This window comes from Hippoglossus stenolepis, chromosome 14 (genome assembly GCF_022539355.2).
Source record: "Hippoglossus stenolepis isolate QCI-W04-F060 chromosome 14, HSTE1.2, whole genome shotgun sequence".
NCBI lineage: Eukaryota > Metazoa > Chordata > Actinopteri > Pleuronectiformes > Pleuronectidae > Hippoglossus > Hippoglossus stenolepis.
This window is the reverse complement of record NC_061496.1, coordinates 25,160,651-25,180,777: the sequence shown is the minus strand read 5'-3', so window position 1 is coordinate 25,180,777 and position 20,127 is coordinate 25,160,651. Positions and strand designations below refer to the sequence as shown.

The 20,127-nt window shown below is 39.9% G+C and overlaps 2 protein-coding genes across 4 annotated transcripts; one reads left to right on the top strand and one right to left on the bottom strand.

Moving 5' to 3' along the window:
- Nucleotides 1-6,866: 6,866 nt before the first annotated feature.
- On the bottom strand, nucleotides 6,867-11,966 carry uhmk1 (U2AF homology motif (UHM) kinase 1). Of its 2 annotated transcripts, XM_035177387.2 has the most exons (10): nucleotides 11,883-11,910; nucleotides 11,211-11,641; nucleotides 10,538-10,667; nucleotides 9,404-9,590; nucleotides 9,117-9,314; nucleotides 8,683-8,777; nucleotides 8,476-8,552; nucleotides 8,288-8,386; nucleotides 8,101-8,189; nucleotides 6,867-7,284 (listed from the first exon to the last, which is right to left on the bottom strand). In XM_035177387.2, exons 2-10 carry the CDS (start codon nucleotides 11,485-11,487, stop codon nucleotides 7,138-7,140), a joined length of 1,299 nt encoding a protein of 432 aa, XP_035033278.1. In that variant the 5' UTR covers nucleotides 11,488-11,641; nucleotides 11,883-11,910; the 3' UTR covers nucleotides 6,867-7,137. The 2 variants fall into 2 exon arrangements, with proteins under 2 accessions (XP_035033278.1, XP_035033277.1); XM_035177386.2 differs by having other exon boundaries at nucleotides 11,211-11,966.
- A 792-nt stretch (nucleotides 11,967-12,758) lies between these two features.
- On the top strand, nucleotides 12,759-19,282 carry akr1a1b (aldo-keto reductase family 1, member A1b (aldehyde reductase)). 2 transcript variants are annotated; one of them, XM_035177290.2, is made up of 9 exons: nucleotides 12,759-13,015; nucleotides 14,883-14,978; nucleotides 15,505-15,624; nucleotides 15,799-15,950; nucleotides 16,335-16,530; nucleotides 16,630-16,829; nucleotides 18,305-18,377; nucleotides 18,495-18,581; nucleotides 18,976-19,282. In XM_035177290.2, exons 1-9 carry the CDS (start codon nucleotides 12,956-12,958, stop codon nucleotides 19,039-19,041), a joined length of 1,050 nt encoding a protein of 349 aa, XP_035033181.2. In that variant the 5' UTR covers nucleotides 12,759-12,955; the 3' UTR covers nucleotides 19,042-19,282. The 2 variants fall into 2 exon arrangements, with proteins under 2 accessions (XP_035033181.2, XP_035033182.2); XM_035177291.2 differs by having other exon boundaries at nucleotides 12,768-12,924.
- Nucleotides 19,283-20,127: the final 845 nt, after the last annotated feature.

Here is a 20,127-nt window from a genome sequence, read left to right as displayed (position 1 = left end):
GGAGTCAATGTTAAGTGATGCTTTCATTATTGACCTTTACATTGATATGTTACGTTTCCATGGATTCCTGTTGTTCTTCATAGATCTACAGTTGTTGGATTTAGATTCATTTCTTTTTTGTGTGCGCGTCTGTTCACACATTCCCTTCAAAAACTGGTTGAAAATTTTCCAAGAAAAGAAACTCTCTATCTGAACACTGTTTGTCAGTACGGGCTTATCTAGAAGTATAGTGAAGTTAAAGTCACTCTTTTCTTACATAGTTTAAAATCAATAAAATACAAATTTTACTGTTCGGCATTAGATCCATTAAAGAAATACCAGACAAACATCAGGTCAAGTTAAGCATCATTTTTATTTTATATTTTGAGATACTAAACACAACATGAGTGCTATGAATATTGGAGAATAGACTAACACACAGGTCCACACATTGTCCTCACATTGTGCTTCCACTGAGCAGACGCTCTGAAACAAGAAGTAACAATCCTTTGCTCTCTCAGTACAGTTTGACCGGTAGTAAGTCTCATGAGGCTGGACCACTGAATGAGGATATGTGATCTGGACACAGAAATAAACATGAACATGTTTTACATTTGAATGTTTCACTGAGAAAAACTGATACACCTCATTTCGCCCAATAATGAACATCATGTAGTGTCCAAATTGAACTTTTACACAACATTCAACAAACATCTCCTCAACCTTACTGGCTGAAAACAAAAGGAAGACCTTAATCAAATAAAGGCAACAATAGTCTCAAGGATTGTCTTTTGATATTTTTAAATAGTACGATGAAGACCTTACATTTTTGAGTTATTCAGAATCAAAACAATAACACGGGACTGTGCAAGTTCTCATCGAATCATTTGGTTTTAGTTGTTCGATAGTTCTTTCAGAATTTGATATTTTTAGGCCAACTGCGCTTGTGCACCTTGACATTTAGGCAACAGCAATAAGTCAGATTTGGCTTTGAATAAAGTTCCCACGGGTCCCATTTCATATGAAAATATCTAAATATTCATGTGTAAATATAGAAAGGGTAATTTTTTTGTGACTGCAGTTTATCTCTGGAGCTTTCTTAGTTACGTTGGGTTGTTTTTCTCTGGCTCAGAAAATGAATAATTACTGCAGCTTTAAAGGTTCAGCGTGTAAGATTTTGGTGAAAGGGATCTATTGGTAGAAATTGAATGCAAAATAATCCTAGTTGCATTGGTGTGCAATCATCAATTGTTGTTTTCTTTACCCTAGAATGAGCCCTTTATATTTAAAAACGTTTTTTTTTACAGTAGTCCATTCTGGACAAACTAAACACCTTTTGCGTTATTATGACAACTGAAGTCTACCACACTAGATGTCACTCAATTTTACACACGGAACCTTTAAATTAAAAATAGAGATAAAAAAAAACATTCACAGGAAATCACAGTTCTTTTGTATCACTTGGTTAATATGCATCACAGCAGGGCAGCTAAAAAATGAACCAACCAAAGTCACTTACAAGATTTAACTGCTGATGTACTTTTACTTTTTTATATTCATGTTCAATTGATAACAATGAACAACTCTTCATGAATTTGAGTAATAGATTTGTGCACCGCTGCTCTTGGATTTAATCTACTGTGCTCTAACAAATTTAAGGTGAGCTCATGTCATGTGTGCTTGTTTATAGGAATGGATACTACAGACACACAGTGTGTAAATGGCAGGCTGTATGTTTGCATCTTATCTCTTCAGTTATAAACTGACTGTTTCGATCACTGTCCTTATAATATAAAATTATTTCAAAACACCTTCAAGCATACGGCAACACCCACACACATAATTGATGCGCGACACACACACACACACACACACACACACACACACACACACACACACACACACACACACACACACACACACACACACACACACACACACACACACACACACACACACACACACACACACACACACACAGCTCTTGCAACTTATTAATGCTCTCTCTCAAACTTCTATACATTGCAAAACACAAACCAAATCATCTACAAACACACTCATGTACAAATGTGCTGAGATCTTTTCAGAATCAGGCCGAAAGGTCTTAAAGCACGACTCTGAAACTTTCAGTGCACAAAAGAGCCATAGTGAGCAGCAAAGGAAGAAGATAAACAGACAATTTCAACTTTTGTACTCTCTCTCTCTCTCTCTGTCTCTCTCTCTCTTCTCTCTCTCTCTCTCTCTCTCTCTCTCTCTCTCTCTCTCTCTTCTCTCTCCTCTCTCCAGGAGGAGAGTGAAGGTGATTATGAAGCAAAAAAATTCTTGCATTGTCACCAAATCCCTACAGGACAGAGACCTCACAGTCCATACCAACCTAACGCTAGCATAGGTAGCCGCAACACTTTCTCCTCTCAATCACTTAGGATGAAGTTTTAAATGGTAGAAAATTGCTGTCGACTCATCACTCTACGTGCGCGACAGAGCTCTTAAGGCATGTGATTCTCTGTTCTTCACCCTGTCTTCTCTCTCTGTACCTGCTGACCAACACTATGTGCTCATCATCATCATCTTCATCAGCACCGGCTCTACCACAACCAACACACATGCACACAATACTACAACACTATTGCTGCTCGGAGCAGACCTAATGCCAGTGTGTAGAACAATAATGCATGTGCCACTTTCAGCACGGACAGTGACATTTATGGAAAACAACAATGTGCCAGAAGGAGACTTACTATGAATCTGTTGCCAGTCAGATATCAACAAACCTCGGCATCAACAAGGGAGCTTCTACTTATTTGAAGCCATGACAATAGTACTTATGGATACAACATTGTGCTGATATTATTTTATTCTCCTCATGTTAAGCTGATTGATATTGGCATGCAAGTAAATAGGTAATTGGGCATTAGTGCATTTATGTAATTAATCATGAAATCTGATATGCTTCTCTTTTTTGCTTTTCTTTTCAAATTAATGTCACTTCGAACTCTGGCAGATTTTGATGGTTATTTTCATATTTCACATTTTAGAATCTGGAAACATTTTAATGATTAAACAAAATGTTAGTGTGGCCGAAGTTTACATACAGACACAAATTGGTCGAAAATGATGTGTGACTGGTCACAAATAAGACATTTAAATATCATGGTATGGTCCAATGATGTCATTGTATGTCAATGTTCTTAATAGATCTCTGCAGCTTTGTTGATATTGCTTGATGGTTAACTGTGGCAGCGAGCATTAACCACAGTGAGACAGAAATGTCACATTAATAGGGTTACACATAAACAGTGTGCGGTGAAGACTGTAGTACTCCCAGTTTGGGAATAAATGCTATTTACACCAAAAGTGAAAAACTAATTTTATAGTGATATATTTAAAACAAAAAAGAAAAATACTTATTCCACTTCTAGGAAATCAATAAACGTGATGAGTATTGTGTAAACAAAAACAAAAAACTGCTGCTTTGGATACCCCAGTACTTAACTGGTCAGAAGATGTTTTAAGGATTCAACTTAAACAATCTCCTACTGTAAAAAGGATCAGCATGCAGCAAACAACTTAGTATCATATCATTCAAATCAGCCTGAATAAATATCTGAGTCTAATATTTAAACACTGCTGCCAGACTCATTGTTCCACTGCAGACACTCACAGCTCTGTGGCAGCACAATATCTCTCAGACTGCCAATGCTTACATGCAGGGCTAAAGCTGATTTAAAGGTTCAGTGTGTTGAATTGGTGAATACCCCTCACCTCACCCTTCCAAACATAAAAGAGAACCTGTGTTAAACTGCAGTTGTCATAAAAACTCAAAAGGTGTTTAGTTTGTCCAGTCTGAGCTACTGTAAAAAACATGGCGGCCTCCGTAGAGAGGACAAGCTCCAGATGTAAATATAATGCTTTTATATATATATATATATAAATAAAAGGGCCCATTCTAGGGTAAAGAAAACAACAATTTGTATAATTTAGATGATTACACACATGTGAAGACATCACTAGGATTATTTTATATTCCATTTCAGCCAATAAATCCCTTTCACCTAAATCTTATACACTGAACCTTTAATCAAGTCTGAGGGGCACCACTGAGTGCAGCAGGAAAAAAATTTAAGAACAAAGATATTATAATACTGAGGTGCAGCCATCAACAGAAGAACCTGCTTTGTCCTCGTCTATGTTAACTAGAAACAGTACAAACCCTAACTCCATAGCCACTAATAACCTAATGCTAACGTGACGTATATAAACCACAGATACAGAACCATCCTCCAGTAGAAGATGAGGACAACTGAACCAACACAACAATTGATTGGAACGTGATCATGTTGCAGTGCATTTAAAAGTGGCAGTGAAGCTTTAAATAGTGGATTCAGTGGATGCTACTGTTAATAATGTCACATGCGTTTCTGTCCTTTGTCAGTCATCTCTTTAATCTTTGCTTTTGTCTGATCACCTGTTGTGGCATCTCTCTCACATATAACATCGTGTTCAAAAGGGATGAAAACAACCCTAAGCCATAGGGAGATGGCCGCTTTTGAAGTGACACTGGGAAGAGGCTGGTTAAGTGTGGAAGACCACATGCTGTATGCATGTGTGGGGATAGAAACCCTCAGTATCAGAGATCTGTAAAAGACCATTACAGTTGACTGGTTTGCTGTCGTTTTGTCAAAAGAAGCCATGCCACAATTTGTTGTGCTGTGTGTGGCTGTTCATTAGAAATCGTCTTGCCAGCTCCTGTGAATATGCGGCATCTCGTTTCAAACTGAACCCAACACTTTTAATGAGGAGGGCATGAGCAAGTGGTTAAGATACATGTAACTGCAACGCCCCACCACTCCATTTTAGTTGGGGACCTTTGTTACACACGATTCTCTTCTACCCATGTCTCCTGTCTGGATCTTCAATGTAAACTACTTATTTGTTCAAGCGAAATGCCCCAAACATTATTCAAAAGAAAAAGCAACCTCATTTTCAGACGAAACACACTCAGTAACACAGCCTCTTTAACTAATTGAATCTACACTCTCACAGTATCTCAAAACTATGTATAGACCATAACTTGTGCACACTGATTTGTCAGGCATCATTGAACACAAACAAAGTTCTCTCATTCAATAAGGTGCAGTTGATCTATGGCGAGTTTAGATCATAAGACAAAATCAAACTTCAAATGCCTTAAAAGACTATCCTGACATTATCAATGATTTGTTTTCGGTCCCGGTCCTTGCCAAACTATGAGACGAAGATTGTTCATTGGTTTTTAGTCCAGAATTATTATTGAGGGCCACACTGACCATCTTGATTATTTACCACAGACTGCTAAATTACAAGTGCTTTACAGACATGTGGTTGGAGTCTTAAATCAAGTTTTTAGGCCAGCATTAAATTTCAAGCTCAATCACATCAAATATTGTAGAAAAATAGGGTTTTTTGGAGTCACTCCGTAAAGACAAAATCTCCAATTTTTTTATTTGTCTGTTGCAGAATGTGCAATGAGTGTGTCAGAAAGAAGATTTATACGTCCATAAGCTTCAGATATTTTCTTAATTTATGTGAATATAGTTTTTCTCACAAACTGAATTAATTACCCATTCAGAAGGAGCAGTGCTTGATCTCAGTGAACCAGTTGCACTTCTACACACCAGACTTTAAAGCACGACTAATCAACCTTCATCCTACCTCTTAAAGATTAAACATTGAATTATGCCAGAGTTCAATATGCTAGGCCCGACGTAGTTAGGTTTAGCCAGTAGCTAATGTTGGCTAATGTTAGCTCACTTAAAGTGGCTAATGTGGACGAATTTAAGTGAACTTAAAGTAGTACATATTGTCTAATGTTAGCAGACATGAAGTAGATAATGTTGGTTAATGTTAAGCAGCTAATGTTGAATAATGTTAGCTAACGTTGTCTCGTGAAAATATGTCTCTAAAAACACACACTCAGTTTACTGACTTCATGACTCTCCACTTCAAGTTATAGCCTGGTTTTAAAAACAAAATTAGCACTGAGCAGCTTTTGGAAGAAAATCAAGATACTTCTTTACGATTATCATTGTCTTTAACAATCCATGTTGTTAGCGAGCAGCACTACGACTGCTGGAAGGGAATTATTTTCTAAGGCATCTGCTTCAGCTACATGAGCAACCAACACATGCAGGTGCGGCACAACCTGTTGTTGTGGTAGCATTTTGGTTAGTTAGCTAGCTAGCTTGTGAATGTCATTGGGCACTTGTATAGAAACCATCTGATGCTTCCCTGTGTGACAGTTTGCTTGACGGGCACTGCAGGTCCACTGATACCATGATGGACTCAGTGGAACCAAAAGAACATTAGAACGTATGGATGCTTTTGTAACTTGTAACTAACGCAAAAAAGCTACAAAGCATTCGGCTACAGGACAGGGCACATGGAGCCCTGGGCTTGTTCAGATACTGGCAGAGAGAGTGACAACTACCAGCTGGTAGAGGGGTCACTCTTAACTATCTGTACCTGAAAACTGCCTAAGGAGCCACAGCAAAGGCTTCCTGTACATCCCCTTGTACCGCCTTCCTCTCATTTATGTTCAGAAAAACAAATATTAACAGGCAACTATAAGATGAATATTATTATCATTCATTTAAGAACAGGACACTAGTTTCACTGCAGGACATCTTCAGTTGATAGGGATTTGTTGTTGTCATCAGGATTTTAGGTTTCAGACATAGAACTCCCATTCATTACTACTAGGAGGTCAGTGTTATCCCGCTTGTTTCTAATCTCATCCCTGAAAGTATTTGACTAAATTTCTAGAGATATGCAACTATTCAGATTCACATTCTCTCAGCATTGGTCCTTTCTATGAATGAAGTGTGAAATGATAAGAGTGTCCCAGAGAGGCAAGACTGGAGGCAGCAGAGATGTGATGAGTGTTCCTGTACGCTGCTCACAACTGAGTTCAATTTATACTCTGCATGAAACACAGATGTACCACATGACTTACATGCAGAACTTTAAACTACACTCCTTTTTAACTGAATGCATTTTAACTGCAGGATGGCCACTCATAGCTTCTAAGGTCTTATTTTTTTTACAGGGAGAAAACAACTTCTCTCTCTCTTTTGTGGTGACCTATGCAGTTCCAAAAGACGTAAATTGCGCTTTAGGGCTTTACTGCACAGTTTGATACAAGTAACCTCTTTTATAAGCGCTGAGAGGGTAGAAGGTGGCCACGACAAATTTCCCATCGAAGGTGCGGCCTGTCAGCAACCTCTGAGCCTCTTGGGAGTCGCCGGAGTTGGCATACTCCACAAACACCTGGTGGACACAAAGAGGACATGGATGAACAAGTGGGTGAATGCATGTAACTGTGTGCTGTGGCCTGATTACAGCACAGTACAGGACGTTTTCAAGCTGGAGGTCCTTCAGCAAACACATTTCATATTGATTTTGGCAGTTTTGCTGATATTCTTTCTTTATACAAACCTGTTCAATAGATATTTGTTGCAAATTTAGATGATTGTTTGTGGCTGCATTGTATTTTACATTTAATGAATGTAGTACCACATACTGGCCTGTATCTATATCACTTTCCTGAATTGTGTGCATTGTAGTTGTTGCACAAAAAATGTAAAGGCTTCCTTCCTTAGTAGAAGAAAAATGTCCTGCCATGAATATTTAAGACAATGGGAGTAACTAATGAAATGCATCAGTAAATATCAATCTAAAATCCACTGTCAATAAATGAAGGAACTAATATTCATTCACAGGTCACTGTATGTGGATTATCTCAAGAAGCATCTGCAAGGTTGCAGTTGCATCCAGTGGACAATGGTGGCAAGTACTGGACAAAGACAACACAGAGAAGCACTAAAATCAACAAAAATAACTACATAAAATGAAATAACTAAAATAATCTGAGTCTTTACATTCCACTTCCATACATAAGAGTGTATTGCCCCTTGCCCTCACCATATTTTCTCCTATTTTTTGCACAACAAGGTGCAATAAGTATGGTGTCTGAAACTAAGTACAGGCTTTCTATCATCAGATCGCTGTGCTAAATGTTATTGAGAATCCGTTTTTGTTAAACAGAATTTTTTCTGAAGATCCTTGCTGATGAAACAGACTTACCTGTCCTTTCCCTGGATTCTCCTTGGGGATGAGCAGAGAAACCACTGAGCCGTATTTCTGGCACTCCTCTTTCATGTCATCCAGGATGTCTGGGAACAACAACGTACATGAACCTCTACAAGCTTGTAAGAAAGTAGATATCAATTTGGAAATGTACCAAATAATTCATATATAAGATATGCTGTACCTTCATACTCATCTTCATTGTGCAGATGACTGTCATCAATCAGGTTGAGCAGACGCAGAACAGGAGAGGGCAGCAGGACCAGGTCCTCTATGTGAGGAGCTGACACAAACACACACACACATATGTGTAAACATGGCTCACTGAGGGATATGTTAATCTTGATGTTTGTCATAAATATTGACCCATACCAAAGGGAATACTGAAGAACGGGCTCAGGAGCGCAGTTTCAGCTGTGCATCTTTGCTTTGGGTCAATGAGAAGCATGCTGCAGACACAACATAACCCAATCAATAGTAAGAGACATTTCAGAGACCAGACTATAGCGCTCTGCTTACACAGCAGGCAGGATTGTGTCATTATACAGTGCAGCTCATAGTTTAGTAGATGAGGTTTACCTTTTGATAAGGTCTCTGAGGTGATAGACAGGGATGGCAGGGCATGCCAGACTGTTGCTGGCAAAGATATGGTCAACAATGGCAGCACAGTTATCCTAAAGAAGAGGGAAAACGATTGCAGAATACTGTTTTAGTATTGCATAAAGGTGTCTGCATTATTGGACATTTCCTTGCTGAAAATTTCCAAAACTTTTAAACCTTATTTTCTCTTTCAGCCCTATATGTATTGTATACTGTTTTGTTTTTGTCTTGTTTTTCCACTTTGTTGCTATAGGGGAAGTTTCACTGCTACTCTAAGCAAAGATTTAATTCCTTTTACTCATAGATCTTTTATGTTTCATTACTTTCTTAAGCCTTCAAATAGAATCTTGATGAACTCAAATCATCAATTAAGTCCACATCATCCCTCTTGCCTGAATTGAGCTTTGTCATACCTTCCACTCCTGTGAGCGGACAGTGTCTTTGAGTTTGATTCCTGAGAACATCTCCAACAGGATGATGCCAAGGCTCCACAGGTCCACAGCGGCTGTGCAGCCCAAGTCTCCCTCCACCTCAACCCCGGCCTGAGCAAGGCTGTTCTGAATCTCAGCCTCTGGTGCTCGATACCCGTCTGTCTGGATGTACTTGACATCCTGGAGGAAGTGAGGAAGAGTCAGGGTTAAAAAAACAAAACTTGGGTTATCCCAGCTCCTCTTTTAATCTACTTCTAAGTCACACATACCTGGTTTCCCTCTTTGAAGCTGAGGCCAAAGTCGATGAGCTTGAAGCACTCATCGTCAGCACTCCACAGGATGTTGCGAGGCTTGAGATCGGCATGGACGTAGCCCTCCTTGTGGAGGAAGGCGAGAGCCTCTAGGATGTCTCTGGCACAGTGCTGGACAAGCCACATGGAGTGGCCCTGCTGGGGTCTGCCAAGAATATATATCATACTGTGAAGTCACATAGAAAGCTCAAGTTGTCTTAAATATATTAAAGCTTTACAGTGACACCATCCACCGTTATTCATTATATTATCTTTCCAATTGTTCTGAGACCATGTCTATTTTGACAAGTCTGAATTACTTTCTTTCACAACATTCTGGAATTAATTTTTGAAAACCTGGTGATATTTAAAGGGTCTGTTCAACCAAATAATGACTTTACCCTTTACTTTACACCTAGTGCTGCTGTGACTTTTCAGTCAGGATTTTTATTAACTCACTGGTGCCACTGTGCAAAGAAAACTGCCCTTGGGATTAAACAATTAATATGTGTGTTTTACCTTTATTGTCTTGTTCCAGTTCACAATACGGGGTTTGAATCAGTGATCACTTGTATGAGAGGTGAATACTTTCTCCCATGAATCATTTAGCAACACAGACAGTTTAGTGTGGGTTGATTTGTTTTACCAGTAGATGGCAATGTCCACTCTTTTGAATGAAGCTTTATACATGATTCTATAACTGATACAATGTATCAATGCTTGCTTACACTTTTAGTGCTTTCAGATTCGCAAACAAAATTCCATTAATATTCATTGCACAAGGGAGGCGAGGATGTTTTAGAGAATAATAAAAGGTTAAAACAACATTTGATAATAAAACAGAAACTTCCTGTATGACTAAATCACAAGTAATAACTGTTTGATTGTTTAATCTAATCTTTGGTGGGGGTTAATGGGGAGAACTGTTCCTTCAAAGATTAGAAACAGTGACACAAATGATCATGTGTGTTTCTAGACACAGACATGATTAGGCAGAGAATGCCTTGTATGCAGCATGTAATACCATTTCTGGAATCTGTACATGGTTGAGCTCGACTTATAAATTGGCCGACTGCCACAGTCACGGTCATCAGAAAAAATTCAACTACTCACCTACCACCTTGATTACCACTGCATCCTCTCACCAACAGGTCGGACACACTGACATCCAAGAGCTCCAGCAGGAGACAGCGAGTGGAAACACCCATACAGCTGCTGTTGGTGAAAACCCCGTACAGTGTCACTGTGAAGAGAATGAATACATCATTACAAACAGCAAGGCCTTTACCCGTGCATTCACATCAGGTTGACAAGACACCAAGAGGACGGCAGTGTTTAGTCTAGAAAAACAGCAGTGGTACCATGATGTCGATAAATGAGGACCTGACTTGAACTGTCAACTCAAATACAGCCTTTTCTATTTAAATAAAACCTTTACAATAGATTTGCAAACATAACTGTTGTTAGCCATGTTTTATGGAATGATAACCTGAGAATTTGAAAGACTGACATGCAAGAGAAATCAGTTGTTGCTACATAAGTTATCATATGCAGAATCAAAGAGCAGATTTACAATGTTTATAAATGGCCTGAGAGCTTCACTATACCATTGATGACCAGTGTGTTCAAGTTGAATTCATAGATTTCCATGTTCAATTTGGTATTTTCTCTATTTTATACAAAGATTTCTAATAAAAATTTAATTTCCAACTTTAGTGTTATTGTCTGCCTGTCACATACATACAGGTCAACGTTTTTTAAAGAACAATGTAAATATTAATGTTACCGATGTTTTTGTGTCCCTGTATGTCCTCCAGCACAGACCTCTCCTTGTGATACCCGTAATCTCCTCCCTGAGTGTCGACCTGAAACTGCTTGACAGCGGCGGTGGTGGCTCTGCCTGAGCTGACCCGGTACACCGAGGCCGAGACTCCTTGGCCGAGGCGCGACTCGACGGTCCATATCTCACCGAAGATCTCGAACAGCACGGGCTTCATGCTCTGGTCTACGCTGCCCTGCGACGGTGCCTGTGGCTTTGGCTCGGAGGAGCCGCAGTGAGCCATTGGGCGACGGCAGACGGGTGGACAGGAGGAGAGGAGCCAGCTAGTTGACAGGTGGGAGCAGCTGCAGGAGCATTATGAGCGGACCAGGCACTATCAGCGCCACATAAAACTACCAGGACGAGTCAACAGCAGCTGGCACACAATCTGGCAACCCCTGCAACATTGAGAGACTTAACCAAGGAGCGATATCCGAGCATATTAGTGGACAGTTTCCTCACCGAGGCTGTCGAAATGACTTCACGCATCAACCGACTAAAAGTTAGCTAACTTAGCTCCCGAGTTTCAGCCCAAAAACCAACCTCTTCCCCCATAATGTACCGGATATTGTTAAAGCATTTTAACGGAACACTACAATGTGACAAAGCTTATCGGGTTGGAGTGTTATGAAGTTTCACCTGAGTTGTTGTAAACTCAGGTTGTTGACATTAATCCTATTTCCGCTCCTGCACCCCTCCCTGCACGTCTGTGCCACTTTTCTACAGTCTGCCCCCTGCTGGTCAGGAGTAAACCTACACGGGTTTGTCTGATTTTTGTCTGATTTTTTCCATCAGAACATGAAATTGTCTCTATTATGTATTTTTTTTATCAATCTTAGTGCAGAGATTGCAGAGATGATGCAAGCTTTTCTATAATAGAAGGTAAAAAAATCTGCCTCCATTTTAAAAAGGACAAAAAGAAGGTTCAGCCTTTACTAATGTACATTTATTGACGTGGGACTTGGCCAGTATACTAAAAGAAACTGTCTGAGCTGAGGAGGCTGATTCAATTCAATTTAATTCAATTCAATTTGAATAGTGCCAAATCATAATATGCATTACCTCAAGGCACTTTACGTAGAAGGTCGAGACCTTAAAAATAGTAGAGAATCCCAACAGTTCCCACAATGAGCAGCACTTTGGCAACTGCGGAGAGAAAAAACTCCCTCATTAAGGGAGAGAGGAGAGAGAGAGACCAGAAACAGTTGTGTACCATCAGGTTTTAGGTTTCATCTCTGAATATAGATGTTATAATGAAAACAATAAAAGTGATAATTATGGGTGTAAAGATGTAATAATAATAATAGTTGTTGAGAGAGAGAGAGAGAGAGAGAGAGAGAGAGAGAGAGAGAGACTACAAAAGTCGAAATTGTCTGTTTGAGAGAGAATAGAAAAAAACACAAAGTTAGTGACATGTACTAAAATAAATAAGTTATGCAGCATAACTAAGGGCTGGTTCAGGACTCCCCTGATCACAGCCCCTATCCAGCCCATAGACGACAGGCTCGATGATGACTGGTGGTTTCCTCCACCGGAAACGGAGGAGTCACCATACCGGAACAGGAAGTGTCAACAAAATAAAGTGGTGTTTTTGAACCCTTGAAGAAATACACGACAGTCTCTGCACACCTGGAGGACCACAGACAGAGGGCCCCTGTTTTTAAACGCACATCATCAGACAGTAAGTGACCGAGCAGAGAGCCGCAGCTCACATGCAGTCATTGAGACGCGAGCGGCTCATACAGCTGACTGTCCGTCTGCTGAGAGGGACAGTGAGTCTTTTAACACTTCAGTGGGAGCCGGGAACACGAGAGGCTTCAGGGAAGTGTGTTTATATACGAAGAAGCTCAAGCTAGCTAGCTCTAGCTTTAGCAGCTAATGGTCCGGTTCAGTTTCTAGTAACAATAACAGATGCTACTGCTATTGCTCTTATTAAACAGTGTAACGTCGGCCATGTCTTCATGCTAACTGCTCGTTTGCGTGTGTTTTATTACTGTATTTAAATGGCACTCAAATCTGCACGTGAGCGGCTTTATGTCACGTCTCGAGCTCATTGTCGCTGAGGTGCGGTTGTCGCGCGTGACTTGTTTTCAGGAAGTCAGCTGACAGACCTGGGATTTTAGATCCAGACATTTTTATTCCCGAGATATTTCAGAAACCACCGATGCTTCAGACGACTCTGCCTTTTATTCACGTCACGTTGTGGATACACGTTAGTTTGCTTTTATTGCTGCACACTTGTCTTTGCTCAAATGAATAATTCCTGACCTGAAATAAAATGTAGAGAGCTTTATGTAAAGCAAGTGAATTCAACAGACCCTAAAACAAGAGAGTAAAGTCTGCTATAACAGCATGCAATAAAATAAGAACTATGAAAATAGCAATGGTATTTTTGCAATACATTGTGTGTCCCACTCCCAATATGGCCACAGTTTGTAATACAGTTATTTGAACCACTGTTAAATATTTCTCAGTATCACTGTGACTGCAGCTGACGCGTGACTTTTGTCTCCTGTATTTCCTTCACTGATTCAGCACCTGTATGAGTCAAATAATCATCAAATCAAACTTAATCTGTACAGCCCATATTCACAAACCCCTGTCATAGGGCTTTACAAGGTGCGTCATCCTCTGCCCTTAACCCTGGTCGTGAGTGAAGAAAAGCCACCCAAAAATACTTTTAACGTGGGGGAAAAAAAGCAAATAAACCTTAGAGAGAGTCACATGTGAGGGATCCCTCTCCCTGGATGGACACACACATGGATTTTCCCCCTATTTTAACATTTTGAAAAAGACAGCCTTTTGACATTTTTATGAATTTCTCAAGGATAATTGCACAGATCTTAATGGAGAAATCCAGCACATGTAGAGGAGTGATATCTATGAATGTTTGCAATTTGATGTGGCTTGATTGAATTTTAGGGACTGTTGGGCTTTGGTGATGTTATGCACCTTTACTGCCATTCTGGTTACCTCCGCCAAGTAGGTTATTAAAACCATCAAGGTGGTTATGTTCCGTCTAAGTTTGTTTGTTTGTTTGTTTGTCTGTCTGTCTGTCTGTTAGCAGGATTACACAAAAACTAATGGACAGATTTCCACGAAACTTGGTAAAAGGATGCAGTATGGGTCAGGGAAGAACCCATTTAATTTTGGTGCAGATCTGGATCAGGAGGTGGATTCCAGAATTTGTCTAGCTTTCTTTAACATTCCGAGAAAGGGTGTTTTTCAAAAATTTCCATAGATCTTTTTTTTTTAGGGAATGATTCATGGATCGTTATGTCAAAATATATTTGGCATGTTTACAGGACTGATATTTATGTGTTTGAGTGCAGCTTGATAATAGTGGACTGTTGGGCTTTGGTGGAGGTATGTGAGTGCCTTTCTAGTCTCGATGTGTGACCTTTATTTTATTTTAAGCACTCTGTGCTTTGCTTCCCCAATGAAGCTTGCATTGGATTTCTCTCCTCCATTGTGTGGAGCTGTAGAAAATACATTTCTCATGCTGTTGCATAGCTTCATATGGCCAAGAAGAGCACTGCAGTTTTGCATAAAACTCTTGCTACTGCAGCTTTAAACATCTTAGTGAGCTGAGCAGCTCCTTGCACAGTCTGAATCATGCTCTCCTTGTCCTTTTTAAAGGTGCTACTGAAAGGCATGAATGACTTTGCAGTTCTCAACACGGGGCGGAAGATGCCCCTGCTCGGACTGGGAACGTGGAAGAGTGAGCCAGGAAAGGTAGATCATTGTTATGGTTTCACAACCCTTGACTTAACTGTGAGCTAAAGCTAAAGAACTGTCAGTAGATGGTGGCAACAAAAACAAAGCTTAAATGTTTGGTCCTAATTTGCCAGATGGAGACACACGGCTCTAAATTAATGCCAGTGTTGCTCTGTGTCTGCTGCATGTGTCAGTAGGCAATGGTTTATTTACAGGTTTAATATATCAATTTTGTATCGCAATAATATTGTAACATTGCACTGCACCCACAAGGCCAAAATATTATTTAATGCTGCTATGATCCTCATTTATCAACCAAATGTGGAAAATCTGTCAAATGTTATACCTGTCAAAAACAGCCAGATGGTATTTTAATGTTTCCACTATTGTTTAAGGACAAACGCTGAGAGAGTGTGTACTCACTAAAAATAATAACAAGTTCAAAGATTTACCAGTTGATATCCATGTCTGTAAATAATTTGTCCTTGTACCTTTTCTAATCTGTTTTTCACTGTACCGTGGCCACATTATATCCCAATTGCAGGTGAAACAAGCAGTTGTTTGGGCCTTGGATGCTGGGTACCGCCACATTGACTGTGCATCCATTTATGGCAACGAGGCTGAGATTGGAGAAGCCCTGCAGGAGACTCTGGGCCCCAACAAGGTGAAACACCTTCACCAAACTGCCTGAGAAGCTCATGCTGAGATCCTGATCTCTTTCAGTTATCTCTATCTATAGTCTGTACTTTCTCATCTGTATTATCCTGACACTCACAATTCCTCTATTAGAATTTCAACACATTTTCTGACTACATCCGACATGTTTTGTGTGCACCAGTCACTGAGGCGAGAGGACGTGTTCATCACATCCAAGCTGTGGAACACCAGACATCACCCAGAAGACGTGGAACCGTCCCTGCTGAAGACCCTGAAGGACCTGAAGCTTGAGTACCTGGACCTCTACCTCATCCACTGGCCCTACGCCTTCCAGTGAGCTCAACCTGCTCTAAGGTCTAATAATGAGAGAATTAACTTGTTATCCTGAGAAAACCACTTTTGTTTTCTTGAGATAACGAGGTAATTAAAATATAATCAGGTGAAAACATCTTTGGTATCCTGAGATAACAAGGTAATTAAGTTGTTATTTCAAGATGACGAGATGGTTAACCTGTTATGTTGAGACTGTGGGTATTTGGGGAAAATGGTATAATTTACAGTTCATGCTATGTACATTTAAAGTGAAACTTGTAGAGGCGGCTAAATTTTGTGACGAAACAAGGAAAGGAAAATGTCAAGTTTGCCTGCTTCCTTCCCTCAGTCTGTCTTTGGTTGCTTTTAATCTCTTAAATGTGGCCCCCCCTTTGTATCCACCAGACGAGGAGATGTTCCTTTCCCCAGAAAAGAGGATGGCTCCATGCTGTATGACGACACAGACTTCAAGCTAACCTGGGCTGCCATGGAGAAGCTGGTGGAGAAGGGTCTCGTCAGATCCATCGGCCTGTCCAACTTCAACAGTCGGCAGATAGATGAAATCCTGTCTCTCGCCAGCATCAAACCTACTGTCCTACAGGTACATGATGTTTAAATGAACTGCACCAAAGAGTTGAGGTGAGAAACTGGCACTAAAAGTCTTGAGTCACACTGGTGTTTCTTTATTTTGCTTGGACAGGTAGAGGGCCACCCCTACCTGGCCCAGGTAGAGCTGCTGGCCCACTGTCGGGACCGAGGCCTGGTGATGACGGCCTACAGCCCTCTGGGCTCCCCTGACCGGGCCTGGAAACAGCCAGATGAACCCGTTGTGCTTCAGGAGCCTGTGTTCGCCACCCTCGCAGAGAAATATAAAAAGACCCCAGCTCAGATTATTCTGAGGTGATTTCACTATTATGTGAAGGTGTTTTTGCTAAATGATACACTATATCTTTAGATTACAAAAATCTCCCTTTGAGTTTTCAAATTTGATCTCTTTTCTTAAACCAATTTGTTTTGAGGTTTTCACATTTTCAAACTTTGATTTTAAAAGGTTAGTTTCTGTATTGACAATTATTTATTGATTCCACGTAACAATAATGCTCGATATATTCCTGAAACCTATTCTCTGATGCAGTGAAAGTTAAATACTGTCCCACCTTTGATCGGAGACATCCACTTAAGCTTCCTCATAAATCAGCCAGACTGATACATCTATATTATCTTACTAAAAAGGTATTGGTGTTTATTTAGTTTCAATACAGAAAGAACAAATTAGTTTTGAGGTAGAAGGGCGGCTGGGGCTCAGGGGTTTGAGCGGTCGTCCTCTAATCAGAAGGTCAACGGTTCGATCCAGTCTCCCCCCATTCCACATGCCAAAGTGTCCTTGGGCAAGATACTGAACCCCAAATTGCCCCTTCTCATAGACATAAGTGCTGCACATAGATGAACTGTATGAATGTGTGGGTGAATGGATGAATGTAAAACTTTTCTGTAAAGTGCTTTGAGACTAGAAAAGTGCTATATAAATACAGACCATTTAATACAGTGTCCCTGTTATGGTAAAAGGTTCAACTCTATTTGTCTTGATCATGATAACTTATTGAAAATATCTGTATACATATAGTGGCTGACATATGCCTATACATTTTTAGGCCCCAGATATTGACTTTACTACAGAAAAAGCCTCAAACGGTAAAAATATAGTGTAAAAGTCACTTTCAATTAATTAGTTAATTATGTAAAACAATCTCTCTTCTTCAGCATTTCTTTGTGTGTTTTAGCTTGACTATTAGAAACCATTCGGTCTGCACCGTTAACATTTACTAAATTATGCTGCAGTGTCTTTAGTTGTCTTCTGCATTGGACCTGGCAGCTCAACTCACAGCAGCTAAAGAAACGAAACTCATCCAAATATTCAAGACACAAGCAAATGAATAAAATGCAGCATCTTTACTAGTTTGATAACACAGACACAACACGTGCAGTAAAAAATACTGCATGTGAGCAAATGTAGAAAGTAGGTGCAAACTGAAGTTCATTTACAATCAGTGCCTCTGTCACGTTGACAGAGACATTTACAGCAATGACAGGTTTATTTTCCAACTGAAAAATATCCAACTCTCATAATTCTCGATCAGCAAGTTCCTTGTTTGTTTTTTCATAATTATGTAAAAAATAATGTTGGAGATTTTTGAAAACTTACTGCATTGGTATCAGTCAGTCAGGCTCCATTAAAACAATCAAAAAGACACATAATGCTTTGAAGAACTGTTAACAGCATTGTCATTGTATGGTTCATTTGTAGTAACAGGGCTGAAATATGCAGTGGTTAAATGAAGGAAACTCTCCAGTGACTAGGTGTGTTGCATTCACAGGTGGCAGACACAGCGAGGAGTGGTAACAATCCCCAAGAGTGTGACTGAGTCCCGCATCAAAGAGAACATTCAGGTGCCACAGGGGTTTTAGCCACAGTAACTTACTTCAATATCAAGATACTCGTTTTTTGGATGTTCTCCTTAATGATCTTCTTAAATCAGACAACGCTGATGACATTTTCTGTTGCAGGTGTTTGACTTTACCCTGGAGCCAGAGGAAATGAAAAGCATTACAGCGCTGAACAAAGGCTGGCGCTACATTGTGCCAATGATTGAAGTAAGTGGGGTTTCACTGGCCAACTTAATGTTCTATTCCAGTTTGTAAGAGATAATATAATGGAGCCTGTTATCATCTTGTAAGGTCAGACGAGGATTTTAAGTTAAATTAAGTTTTCTATGGTGATCTAAATTATCATGATATTTTTTCTATCCTGGATATAGTAAAAATGGGGTAAATGTATAGGATATTGGCCCAAAATATTACAGATGTTAAAATTTTAGTTAAAACATTTCCTTATTGCATTTAATCAAGCATATTGGTGGAAGCAGAGGCACCTGAAGTGAATGTGTGATTGAAAAGCAACAGATTGAAAAACAGTTTGAAGAGGTGAACGTGAACCCATCAGTGAAGACAAGAGGGCAACGTTTCAGCTCTGGTTTGGATGTTGCAGGTGGAGGGAAAGCGAGTTCCACGGGATGCAGGACATCCTCACTACCCTTTCAACGACCCCTACTGATGACTCGCACTACAACCTAAACTCGTGCCTTCAACTACCCCCATCAGCTCCACGCCTCAAAAACACCACCCTCCCACATCACTAGTAACATGTTCTGGATCCTGGCTTCAGAATTTGTCTTTAGTTCATGTGAATTGTTGCACGTTATCATTTCAGGTTAATGTTGGTGATGGAGACTGGAAAATCTTGACTGTACACATTATGTATGTGTTATTTTTTAAATAAACATTTTGTTACTTCACTTGGAAGTGTCTTTATTTGACCAGGTGATTCTTTACAAATCAACAATGTGATGTCGAGTTTTAACTCAAACTATAAATGTTTGCAAGATTTGGAGTGTTTCTATTGAGTCAATTCACAAAAACTGCAGCAGATTTTAATATTAAAACATTAGACAAGCAAAACATAATCTTAGTTATTCTATTCCTCAAAGGTAGATCAATAAGTAATGGATATGTCAAGTGTTACTCAGTAAAACACCTTATTTCCTTTAGAAGTAAATTTTATACCGTAGTGTTGCTATCACACCAGAGGAATAAAAAAGGTATGATACAAATCACACTATAACATGAAAGGTTTCACGTTGTAATGTGAAAAGACCAACAAATTATTCAAGTTGTAAATCATTACTGATCTACATTGTATAATTTGTTGAGAACAAAATGACGTAACATCGATCGATGGAAACCAAAATCATGAACCGATTGAGGGCTGGATTCAAAATCACACCGAAAATCTAAGTAAAAAATTGAAATCACAGGCTGTTTCAGCTTGTGTGAATTGCATCACAGCAACTTATAACATGACTCAGTAGTGTGTTTTGCCTCCACGTGCCTGTATGCACTCCTGACGACGTCTGGGCTTGCTCCTGATGAGTCGGAAGATGGTGTTCTGGGGGATCTCATCTGTGAAGAGAACAGAGCGCCTGTGGCGGACCTGCCAATTCTGTTCACTGGTGAATGCCAATCGAGCTGCACGGTGCTGGGCTGTGAGCACAGGTCCCACTAGAGGACCTCGGGCCTTCATTTTGGTCAGAAACATGCACACCAGTAAACTGCTGGAGGTCATTTTGTAGGCTCTGGCAGT